The following is a 12916-nucleotide window of genomic DNA, read 5'->3' as shown; positions in this document are numbered from 1 at the left end:
CAAATCAAAAAGGAGATACTGTATAGTTCGCAGTTTACCTTAATTTCATCAAGGTTGTTGGGATTTTTCACTCGTCGGAAATAGCTTGAGTTGATCCTGCATGGCTTCATCCAGACAGGCTGATTCAAGTTGGGATCCTCAGCAAATATTTCCTCAAAAATCTCTTTTGTTAAATCAAAAACCACCTTGATAGAGAGAGAAAAATAAAATACAATGGCTAAGAATTCGAAGTGTAGACGATGGGACAGAAGATGAAAGCAAACTTTCCGTGTGACACACCTGTTTGTAGACCCTTTTACTAGTGCTTTCCACATCTGGCCCCTTACTGGCACAGCCAAGCAGTTTTGTAGGAATACTGACGCTGTGGAGGTCACGGCCTAGTTCTTTCCACTTCCAGAGCTCTTCTGCTGCATCATGTACAAGAGTTTCTACTTCCTCTGCAGTATGTGGGACGGCCAATACTGTTTCACACGGCTTTTGGGGTACTCTTTTAGGTTCTGCCATGAGAGGCACAATCGTTTCTTCTGCCTTATTTTTTTGAATCTTGTGGGAAGAACTCAAACCAAAGTCTTCATCAAACCAGTCTTGGTCATCTCCTAGAGCACTCAGGAACTCACGGCTGATCTCCAGCTCAGCGAGTCTCTTGGCAAGCTCCTCCTGCCCGCTGGCACCAAACACTGGGCTCTCCTATAGAACCGTGCAAACACAGACCAGTTAGTGTCCTCAGATCACTGGACAAGGTGACAGACTACACTTAACATTTCCCTGTAAACACATAAAGTTAAAACCACAGGCTGGCTACTAAAAAACAATTTAAGAAAAAATTATTCTGTTCCCACAATTCACTTATGTAAAACTTGTTCTTAAACTTTATAAACTGTTTAGTATTTGCTTTTTCCCTTTTTGTGTCATCATTATTCTGTTTCTGAAGGACTGTCCCTAGCATATGGAAATGGGATATGGAATTTCTCACCTTTGGCGATTATGTGGCCCAAGTTACTCAAAATCATTACTTTTGCTTGACTGCCCTTGGGGTCATCTACACAAGTTGGTGGTCTGAATATATGTCATAGTAGATCTACTTCAGTCTTATCAGATCCACATCACACATGGCAACTGCTGCAGGGCAACCATGACTGAGCAGATGTGTGAGCTGCTGACTTCAGAGGCAAGAAGGAACGGAGTAGAGAGCCACGGGAAAGCGCCACAGAGCAAGTGTGCCCAGTGAACCTGGAAGGTGACCTCTCCCGTTGGAGGGCACACCGGGAGTGTCAACCTAGCAGCTTACATGGATGTTCTAGTTCCCAGGAACCTGCCGGTGTTTGTGACAACCCTACAGTGACTACGCATGATGTAACAGAAGACAATCACACTGCAGACAGGAAAACTGCGACAAGGCCCTTGAAACCTGGTACAGTGACCTGTCCCTACTAATCAGCCAGTCAGGGAAAATATCTACCAGGAGCTAGAGAATCAGACAGCACCACACAGTAAGGAAAACTGACACTTTGTGTAGATGAAACACTTACCGGTCGGGGGCACATATCTGGAGAGGAAATCTCTTCTTTTTCGTCTTCCAGTTCAGACCTTAAGAGACCACCTGGGACACGTGGGGACTGCTGCTCCGGACTCTGGGACAGGCCTGGGGGTGGCACTTCCTGCTGGTCATCCTCAAGCAGCTCCTGGTTGCTCAGCTGGATCTTCTCATTCCTGGCCTTCTTGATTTGCTGTAGTTGATTGACGGTGTCCTTCACAAACCCGTTCAGTAAACTGTCCGCCAGTGAGCCGACCGTTTCCAGCTGCTGTTTGGACTGTCTCTCCTCATTTAGTGATGACCGCAGCTGGGCTTCCAGTTGGTTTTTTTCTCTTGTTAAAAGGTCCAAAAGCGGGGTAGAAAGCTTTTCTGGAGGTTCAGAACATAGGTTCTCTTCCTTCTCTGTAAACTGCTGCTGCTTCTTTAGTTCTCCGGAGCAGGTGCTGTCTGAAGCTTCCTCTTCTACACCAGTGGAAACCTTTTCTGCGACACCACAAACAAGGTCCTTGTTTTCCTTGGAAGAAACCAGTGAATCCACTAACGACTGCTGGAGAACACGGCCTTCAAGTACCCCAGAAACCTCCTGTATAGGATCTGGTTCTATCTTAAGGCTTTTATCTCTGTCCACTGAGGCTTCTACACCATGCGTACTAGGGAGAGATTCCTCATAAAAATATTCAGCGGCATCTTTTTCTCTGTCTCGTGGACCCTCTGCGGCTTTCTGCTCCTGATTATAGTATTGATACTGTTCATCTGAATAACAGTCATCTTCATTTATGTCTGTGTCGTCATCAAAGTTTTCTAGAATGTGAGATATTTTTTGAGGAGGAGCAAAAATGCCATGCTTCTCTTTGCATACAAAATACACAATGCCATCATAGGTTCCATTGTTATTTCCTTCAGGTTTATCCAGTTCCACTCCAGCCCAAAATCCTTTAGCAAAGCGAGTCTCACCCTTGAATCGCAGAGTCCCCGGCTGAACATTGCCGATCAGCACCCTGTCACCGATGTGGAAATCCAGTAACTCCCCCGCGGCAGCAGCGGAGGCCGGGGCGGGCGACGGAGTGGCTCCCCGCTCTCGCTCCGCATCGCCGCGCTCCGGACTTCCCACGAGCTCAGGAGGGGACCTGAGCTCCAGCAGCCTCTCAGAGTGGGCGCTGCTATGCACGGAGAGGCTCTGCTCACTGAGGCACTCGCTGACTTCATCCTCACTCCCAAAGCTGGCGGCTCTGTGCCTGGAGCTCCCCGGTGACTGAGACCTTTCTCTGCAAACCTGGGAGTCTTTGCTGAGTGACGGAGATGACCCCTCAAAGTCGTCTTTGTACAATTCAGCGGAGATTTCTCTTTTGAGAGAAGATGCTTCAATTTCTTCGGAGTATGATGCCTCTTTAGGAGTAAAAAGATGCTGCGATGAAGGCAGACCCCTTTCCTCTCTGTTCTTTTGTCCATGGACGTCTTCTGACTGGATGGCTGGACCACGATCCACATCTTGATCTGACCGTCTCTCTTTCAGTACTTCCTCTTTTGTATGAAGATTTTCAATGACTAATCTAACTAAATCTTTCTCAACATCTACAGAATCCAAAGGAAGATCTTTATTTGAGAGACTTCCAGATGCGTCTCCCTGTTCTAGGTCCAGCTGCAGTAAGACATCTGACTTCTCCGAAGGTTTAGAGCAGTCACCTTCAATCCCAGTCTCCTCCAATTTCGCATGTTCTAGTTTTCGTGTTTCTGGTTTTTGACTAAGTTCTTCAGTCTTGGCGTTTGACCCATCAAGAACTCCACCAGGGATACTTAATTCTCTAAGAAGAGGTAATGAAGGTACATTTTCTAAAGAATCTCCAGATTCCGCTCCGGCTGTTCTCGACAACCTGAGAACAGGAGATGGGGTCTGCAAACGTTCTTCTGTTCGACTGTCCAATTCAATCACCCTCTTCGCATAGGCAGGCAGTGACCTTTCTGATACTGATCTCTCAGAACTTGACAATGAAGTACCTTGAAGAAAAAAAAAAATCACTAGATCAAAATTAATTAATCATAATCTTTCAATTTCTAGGATCTAAATTTAAACAACAGCCAAATGTAAGTGAAAGAACACTCTGGTCAATAAATATGAACTGTTTTGATTAAAATATACTACTTTTTAAAAAAGATTTATTTATTTGAAAGGAGACTGAAAGAGAGACACAGAGAGACGGATCTTCCATCTGCTGGTTCACTCCCCAAATGGCTGCAACGGCCAGGGCTGAACCAGGCCAAAGCCAGTAGCTCCATCTGTCTTCCACATGGTTTACAGGGGCTCAAGCACTTGGGCCATCTCCTGTTGTCATCCCAATCACATTAGTAGGAAGTTGGATTGGAAGCAGAGTAGCCAGAACTTGAACTTCTACTGCTACACCACAATGCTGACCCCATAATTTCTTAAGTATTGTCTTATAAAGTGAAGAAAAATAGATTTGAGCTTCTGGGACCACTGCTTTGTATGATAATCCTCAAGCAAAAACAGAATTGTATGATAGATACTACATGTTCACTCATCCTTCAAACAGAAAACAAAGAATGGAGGGACAACTATACTGCTATTTATATCACTAAATGAATGAGTTTTGGGGGGAGACTTTAAGCTCCCAAATGTAAAAAAAGAAAAGAAAAAAGATCATTTCTGCAGACAGACCACTTTCATAGCTAAATTTCCAAAGTAAGCATAATAATAAAATTAATTAACAAATCAAGATTTATTTGAGAGGCAGACATAGAGCTCCCATCTGTTGGTTCCCTCCCCAAATACCTGCAAACAGCTAGGGTTGGGCAAGGCAAAGCCAGGAGCCAGGAATTCAATCCAGGTCTCCCAGGTGAGTGACAGGGAACCAAGTACTTGAACCAAACCTGATTATTAGCAGAAAACTGGACAAGGAGCAAAGCTGGGACCTGAGCCTACACACTTCATTCAATGATCCAGCCGCTCAAGTGGCTTTTTAACTACTAGGTCAAAAGCCTGCCCCCAGGCCAAGAACTGGAAGTTTGGAATGGCCAGCTTTGTGGTAAAGCCGCTGCCTGTGAAACCTATATTCCACAGGATGTCAGTCTGAATCCTGGTTGCTCTACTTCTGATCCAGCTCCCTGCTCATGGCCTCAGAAAGAAGCAAAGGATGGCCCAAGTACCTGGGCCCCTGCCACCCAAGTAGAAGATCCAGAAGAAGCTCCTGGCTCCTGGCTTCAGCCTGGCCCAGTGCTGGCTATTGCGGCCACCAGGGAAGTGAACCAGTAGATGGAAGATTCTCTCTCTCTTTCTGCTGTCTCTCCTAACTCTTTCAAAATAAATAAATAAGTCTTTAAAAAAATTTGAATTCAAATCTCTATTTTATTATTAGTGCTAGGCAGGGTTTTTTTTTTTTTTTTCCCCTAAGATTTATTTATTTATTTGAAAGGCAGAGTTACATACAGAGAGAGAGAAGGAAAGAGAGATCTTCCACCCTCTGGTTCATTCCCCAAATGACCACCAATGGTCAGAGCTGGGCCAATCCGAAGGCAGGAGCCAAGAGCTTCTTCCAGGTATCCACATGGGTGCAAGGGTCCAAGGACTTGGGCTACCTTCTTTTGCTTTCCCAGGCATATTAGCAGGGAGCTGGATCAGAAGTGGAGTAACTGGGACTCAAACCAGTGCCCATATGGGATGCTGGGGCTGCAGATGGCAGCTTAACCTGCTACACCACAGCAGGTACTCCCAGGCACTTTTTAAAGTGCCTGTAACTTCCTTACTGAATTATGTTTGATTTTCAATAATTCTTATTTTTTAAACTTTAGAAATATATATAACCATTTATTTATTCTGGGACATAAGTTGAAAATATACAGAATCAGATACAAAATCTGATTAAGGGGGAATTCAGAGATGCTGATGATACACTCATGCCTCAGTTCTTACCAGGTTCTAGTCCCGGTCGGGGCGCCGGATTCTGTCCCGGTTGCCCCTCTACCAGGCCAGCTCTCTGCTGTGGCCTGGGAGTGCAGTGGAGGATGGCCCAAGTGCTTGGGCCCTGCACCCCATGGGAGACCAGGATAAGTACCTGGCTCCTGGCTCCTGCCATCGGATCAGCGCGGTGCACCGGACGCAGCAGCCACTGGGAGGTGAACCAACGGCAAAGGAAGACCTTTCTCTCTGTCTCTCTCTCACTGTCCACTCTTGCCTGTCAAGACTGATTCATGTAACTTATTTGTAACTAGTATATGACTTGAAAATATGAAACTAATCTAACATACTGATTTATTTAAGAAAATCACTTTTTATTCAAAAGCTGCAGGGGAGTGCCCAGTGCCCAGCTTTGACTTGGCCCAGTCCTGGCCATTGTGGGCATCAGGGGAGTGAACCAGCAAACTGAGGCTCTGTTTCTGTCACTTACATAAATTAAAAAAAATTAAGGCTATAAGAGATTGAGATTTGTAGGGCTTTGCACAAATCCTTAGACTGCAGATACAAGTAATTTTTTCTGGATACATACCGACGTGCTGAGCAATAGACTCCAGGGACCCTCTGGAGCGCTCTGCCTCTGTAAGTGACTTCCAGCTCTTCGCTGTTTCAGACCTGAAGCAGAAAAGTGTGGTGAGCAGAAATAAGCATCTTGCTGATACTACAATAAACGGCAACAGAAAGGGGACATTCTTAGACAACTTCTTTCCTCTTCTCCACAAGTGACTAGTTCAGTCGTTGCTCTGTTCATTAAGCCCAATCCTGGCTCTCTTCCTCTCTGCAGATGATCTCGCCTCTCTCAGTCAGACAAAGAGGCATCAGGCACACATGACCTCTCTCTCCCGCAACCTTTCCACCTATAAAATTATCTGTACCCACAGTCCTCCTGGCTGCAGGGAGGAAAAGGTGTACCGTCTCACATCCTCAGAGCTAGTTACACATAGCCTTACAGACAGCACTGCCCAAGCACCTGCTGTCTTTCTTTTCTCCAGCTTTCCATCCAGAGATTCCTTTCGGCTTCTACGCATGCCTCCAAAACAAACTCCCTTCCTCCCAAGTCCTCACTCCTCCTGCTGCTGTCCTCCGTTCCTTACAGTGAAGAGGAGAGGCTCACATTCACCATGTTACTATTTTACCATAATGTACTTGGCTCCCTTTTATTTTCTCTGAAGGGGTATCTTCTCTGCATGATGTTGGTATATTCACGGCTTCAGCCACTACAGATGCATGGACTATCCTCGTATTTCTAATCCTGACAAGCCTCTTGGATAATTCTACTTAGATGAACTATGATATCTCAAAATTAACATTTAAAACCAAAATCATAAGCTTCTGAGAAAAAAGCCACCATTTAGGTTAATGGAATGCTGAACCGATCAGCTACCTAGGAGAAAACATGGGAGTCACTGTGGATTTTCTTTGCTTCCCCATCTGGAATTTTTTTTTTAAATTATTTCTCTAAAAGGCAGAAAGACATAGACATGAACGGGGACACACACACACACACACACACACACACACACACACAGAGAGAAAGGTATCTTCCACCCACTAGTTCACTCCCTAAACTAAATGCTTGCAACAGTTGGGGCTGGGCTAGGCCAAAGCCAGGGGCCAGCAACTCAATCTGGGTTGACCACATGGGTAGCAGGGACCCAAGGACTTGAGTCATTACCTGCTCCCTGCCAGGGTGTGCATTAGCAGGGTGCTGGGATGCCGAGTGGAGCCGGGACTCAAACCCAAGCACTCGATATGGGATGTGGGCATCCTAAGTGACATCTAACTGCTGCGTCAAACGACTGCCTCTCCATCAGGCCTTTAACTCAAGTCTACTTCTGAAATACGTGTTCCTAAAATACATCTATTTCTTATTTGTATTACTACTGCTTATTTGACATCTGGCTTAGCATGCTTTCTTCTTCTCAGCTTACTTCTTTTTATCTTTTCTTTATATTGGGATCAGAAAGATCTCTGTAAACACACATCTGACTGTCACTCTCAGACTAAAATATCTGAGTACTTGTGGCTGGTGTTAAACACAGCAGTCAAGGTACCATTTGGGACATCCGAACCCCATATCAGAGTGCCTGGGTTTGAGCTTTGGCTCCGCTCCTGCTTCCAACTTCCTATACTGTGTACCCTGAGAGACAGCAGTGATGATTCAAGTTGTTGAGTCCCTGCCAACCACGTGGTTAACCTGAATTCAGCCCCTGGTTACTGGCTTTGGCTTGGCACAACTCTGGCTGCTGAGGCCATGGGGAGAGTAACCCAACAGATGAGCTCCCACTCAGTTTCTATCTCTGTCTGCCTTTAAAATAAATACAATTAATTTTTTTCTAGTAGCTGGATTAAGAGAACTATAAAGCCATTCATCAGTATACCACATTTAAAATTTTTAGAGCTGGGCCTGCGCTGTGGCATAGTGGGCTGAGTCTCTGCCTGCAGTGCCAGCATCCCACACGTGTACCAGATCATATTCTGGCTGCCCCTCTTCCCAGGCTGATGGCCTGGGAGAGCAGTGGAAGATGGCCCTGCACTAACGCGGGAGACTCGGAAGAAGCTCTTGGCTCCTGGTTTTGGACTGGCCCAGCTCCAACCGTTGCGGCCATTTGGGAAGTGAACCAGTGGATGGAGGAGCTCTCTGTTTCTCCCTCTTTCTGTCTGTTGCTCTACGTCTCACATAAATAAATTCAGAGGCTGGCGCTGTGGTGTAGTGGGTAAAGGCACTGCCTGTAGGGCCAGAATTCCATATGGGTGCAGGTTTGAGTCCTGGCTGCTTCACTTCCCATCCAGCTCTCTGCTATGGCCTGAGAAAGCAGTAGAAGATGACCTAAGTGCTTGGGCCCCTGCACCCATGTGGGAGACCCAGAAGAAGCTCCTGGCTCCTGGCTTCGGACTGGCGCAGCTCTAGCCATTGCGGTCATTTGGGGAGTGAACCAGCTGATGGTAGATTCACTCTCTCTGTCTCTCTCTAACTATGCCTTTCAAATAAATAAATAAATCTTAAAAATATAATTTAAAAGTTTTAAAGCTTATAATGTAATGGAAAAATGTGTGTGTATATATATTATTTGTATAAAAATACAAATAAAATCTAAGCATAGGGGACACTACTGTGGCATAGCAGGTAAAGCTGTTGTCTCTGGTGCCGACATCCCTTATGGGCGCAGGTTCAAGTCCTGGCTGCTCCACTTCTGTTCCAGCTCTCTGCTATGGTCTGGGAAAGCAGTGGGAGATGGCCCAAGTCCCTGGGCCCCTGCACCCACAGGAGAGACCTGAAAGAAGCTCCTGGCTCCTGGCTTCAGATCAACAGAGATCTGGCCATGGAGTGAACCAGAGGATGAAAATCCTCTCTCTCTGCCTTTACTAAATCTCTGTAACTCTGCCTTTCAAATAAATAAACAAATCTTTAAAAAAATCGAAGCATAAAAATTTCAGAAGGAAACATTTCTAATAGTGGATATTTGCTACTTTGGCATAGACATGATTTAATTTTTTTTGTTTTTTCCTGCTACTCCAGTCACTAATGATAACAGGAATGCTTACTGTGCACTAGGTCCTGTTCAAGTTTTTTTTAACCCTCATAACAAGTATATTAATCAGGTTTTATTATTATTATCATAATCATCATCCCTGTTTAACAGGTATAAAAATCTCTATTAAAAAACTGAAGCACAGGGGCCGGCGCTGTGGCACAGCAAGTTAAAGTCCTGGCCTGCAGTGCTGGCATCCCATGTGGGTGCCAGTTCGAGTCCCTGCTGCTCCACTTCCAACCCAGCTCTCTGCTGTGGCCTGGGGAAGCAGTGGAAGATGGCCCAAGTGCTTGGGCCCCTGCACCCACGTGGGAGACCCAGAAGTTCCTGGCTCCTCACTTTGGATCAGCTCAGCTCTGGCCGTTGCGGGCATTTGGGGAGTGAACCAGTGGAATGGAAGACTCTTTGGCTCTACCTCTCTCTGTAACTGTTTTTCAAATAAATAAAAAACAAACAAACAAACAAAACCCCGGAAGCACAGGGAGGTTAAATAGGTTGCCAGCTGGTACTGGAGCTAGAGTTCAAACTCAGGTAATACTAAATTATTGCAATGAGCCTGTATGACTTTTGTAACAAACCAAAAAAATCCCCAAATACAGTTTTAAAAACCTTCAAAAGCACTACTTTTTTTTTTTTTTTTTTTTTTTTTGACAGGCAGAGTGGACAGTGAGAGAGAGAGACAGAGAGAAAGGTCTTCCTTTTGCTGTTGGTTCACCCTCCAATGGCTGCCACGGCTGGCACGCTGTGGCCGGCGCACCGCGCTGATCTGAAGCCAGGAGCCAGGTGCTTCTCCTGGTCTCCCATGGGGTGCAGGGCCCAAGCACTTGGGCCATCCTCCACTGCACTCCCTGGCCACAGCAGAGAGCTGGCCTGGAAGAGGGGCAACCGGGACAGAACCCGGCGCCCCGACCAGGACTAGAACCCGGTGTGCTGGCAAGGCAAGGCGGAGGATTAGCCTAATGAGCCGCGGCGCCAGCTAAAACACTACATTTTCTAAAAGCTAAAATACAAAATACTAAGAATAAGTGAGTGCAAGGTTTTTGCAACTGGGCTTTTGCTGTCCCCGCCGCCTCTGCTAACCCCAGCAGCGTCCTGTTTTGTTCAGCCTTGATGATCTACCAGTCTCACTGTACTTTTGTGGTGTCCTTCAGTGTGCAGTGGTACTGACCAGCCTCATCCTTACCCAGAGCTTAACACATAAATATTACAACCCGGATTTTCAATGGACTACATTGCATACGCTAGAGTTGCTACTTAGTGTCATCTACATCTGTTAATAGCTACAAAACATTCTATTACTTAAATAGAACCGGAATTCACTGAGCTATTTACCTATTTTTGTTTCCAGTATTTTGTTAATAAAAATAGTTATGATTAAAATATTCATAAAATAGATTTTGGGTACCCCTTATTTTCTCAAGCTAAATTTCCAGGAGGGGGATTACTGGGTCAGACGCTGCAGACTACGCCTGAACACTGGGTGTAGCAGCTCACGAGCTGCCACCTGCAATGCTGGAGAGCATCATTTCCACTGCACCCCAGACTGCAGGGGTAACAGCTTCAGACCTAAATGTATTTATTATTTATAGCATTTTTATTTTAGTGAAAAGAAAAATAGTATTTTTTGCTTCTACAGTTTCATGTTTACTTAAAGATAATCTCTAAAAATCTTTCCTTCTCCTTTCCTCAAACAAGGCAGAACGTGGATAAATGACCAGAAATTACTACCTGTGTAGTGGGAGGGGCTTGATCTTGGGCTTCTCAGAAGCTGAAGAAAACGCTTTAATCTGAGGCTTGGCTGTCGGTGATGTCTCCAAATCTCGGCTAAGCTCCGCCTCAGTTTTCTTAATGAATTCATCATATGACTAAGTTTAGAGAAATCAGAGGAGTCATTAAGGCAGAATTTCTAAAAACTGTTTTCTACTATAAGATAGCATAGCTGATGGTAAAGCACGCAGACGAGAAAGAAGCTGCAACGCGAACGCTCCTCACCGCCCTACATCATTTCTGAGAGCTCCACCTGGTCTCTTGTGTGTCTTCTCCAAACTGGCTAAAGATACGGAACTGCAGTCCTGCTATCAGTTAAGAAATGGTAGTCCCGATCTGTGAAAGTTTCATGCGCAGGAATGCACAGAAGACCTCCTGAAATTCTTATCCTTCTCTAAAGGACACCCCGTCGCCTCCCTCGGGCTTTCCGGGGGCTCAGTCACTGCTCCGAGTTCAGTGGCGGCAAGCGTCTCAAGGGGGAGCGCTGGGGCTGTGCTTCTGAAGGGGGGTGGTGGTAGGGAGTACGACAGCTCAGGATTACAAAATCATTTTTTCAGGTTATTAACCATTCTGTAAATAAACTTCCATAATTATAATTTGTGTGAAATCTAAGAAGAGCTCTCCATCTATTATAGCTCTCTTTTTTGGGCTAAAACCTCTCCTTTTACAACTCTTACTATTTATATATTTTGGCTAGACATAACAAGAGTTTTCTACTACTCAGAGCATTTACAGTCTACTAACGAAACCAACTGCCTTGAAAATTTAAAATTTCATATTACTTGAAGTACTTAGAAAGAGCTGGTGACGACATGAGAAGGGATTCCTGCGATGAGCAGACCTTTCCAGTCAATTCTGTATCAAGTGTGGTGCTTCAGGAACACCAGGCTGGCAGAATATGTGTAACAGAAAGTCAGCACAGGCCAGGACACTTAAAGCCATGAACGCCTCGACCAGCTTGACGGCAGAGGAATGGAATACAGAAGCTACACAGAAAGGAATCAGTGAGAACTGGCGACTAACTGGATAGGAGAGAACATGAGGAAGACTGGACTCAGGTTGCCAGCGTGGGACACAATCTGGTTGCTAAAGCTCGGGAGACAAACCCAATGTAGAGCAATAATCGAGGAGCCATCTGAACAGTATAAACACTCGTACTGGTAAGCTGTGACATGAGTCCATTTTTCCTAAAGAAGAGAGTAATAATTCTAATATCTACAGTTATTCATTTATCCAGTGACTCCTTTTGTAAGGGGGCAAGGACATTAATCTTTCTTTCATAGGTCTAATCTTTCTTATTTAGGAAAAAAGACCTTACAGTACTCTAACATTTATCTGAACACTTATTTTAATATGTAATATCTAAGTTTAATATTTAATTTAATGTTCTAGGCAAGACTTTGCGTACATACCCTCAGATTTTTGTTTTTGAACAATTACAATAAAACATGCACTGCACTAAGAACTGAAAAATCCTAATCCATTACTTTATTTACAACATTAAAAACGTTTTGGGCTTCACATATACATTAACCTCTGATACGAAACCCCCTCCTTCCTGTGTCTAACCTCTAGTTGTTTGATCAGACTGGCTTCTTGGGCTTTCAGTCTTTCTTTTTGTCTTTTCTTCTGCTCCTTCTTCAACTGGTCCACAACCGATTTTCTTTTCCGCAGCTCATCTTTCAGAGCCCTGATCCTGCCTTCGATGTCACTCTGGTCAGATGTAGTTTCTACAAAAGATACAAAATATTTTATTTAGTTTTAACTAAAGAATAAAGGTAACTCAGTAACTACCAATGAAAAAGTATAAGTTAACACTCCATTTAAAGTCAATGTAATACTTAAAATGAAGAAATCAGAGTTTCTGAACAAAATTTATTAGCAAAATGCATTCTTCCTTTCTCATAAATTCCTCTTCATTAGTTTTCTTGGTCTTTCCTATTTATTTTCATTTTCTAACTGCCAAATTTGAAAGAAATCTCAAAGCACCCTGTCTTGGTAAGAAGTATAATGACAAGATAATCACAAATAATAGTCCTTTCCCTAAGTGATTAATATATACTTTAACAGTTTTTAAGTCATATTAAAAACAAACTGGAATTTTACCATTTCAAA

The 12916-nt window shown here is 44.4% G+C and overlaps 1 protein-coding gene across 5 annotated transcripts in view; it reads right to left on the bottom strand.

Moving 5' to 3' along the window:
• CEP350 (centrosomal protein 350) overlaps window positions 1–12916 on the bottom strand; it is a 158947-nt gene that overhangs the window by 15210 nt on the left and 130821 nt on the right. For all 5 annotated transcript variants that reach the window (XM_008263851.4, XM_051858261.2, XM_008263850.4 and 2 more), the window contains 6 exons: window positions 12371–12531; window positions 10763–10899; window positions 6034–6116; window positions 1530–3529; window positions 280–687; window positions 39–185 (listed from right to left, as the gene is read on the bottom strand). In XM_008263851.4, coding sequence (XP_008262073.3) covers window positions 39–185; window positions 280–687; window positions 1530–3529; window positions 6034–6116; window positions 10763–10899; window positions 12371–12531 — 2936 coding nt within the window. The remainder of the gene's footprint in view (window positions 1–38; window positions 186–279; window positions 688–1529; window positions 3530–6033; window positions 6117–10762; window positions 10900–12370; window positions 12532–12916) is intronic.

This window comes from Oryctolagus cuniculus, chromosome 7 (assembly GCF_964237555.1).
Source record: "Oryctolagus cuniculus chromosome 7, mOryCun1.1, whole genome shotgun sequence".
Lineage (NCBI taxonomy): Eukaryota > Metazoa > Chordata > Mammalia > Lagomorpha > Leporidae > Oryctolagus > Oryctolagus cuniculus.
This window is presented reverse-complemented; position numbering and strand designations above follow the sequence as displayed.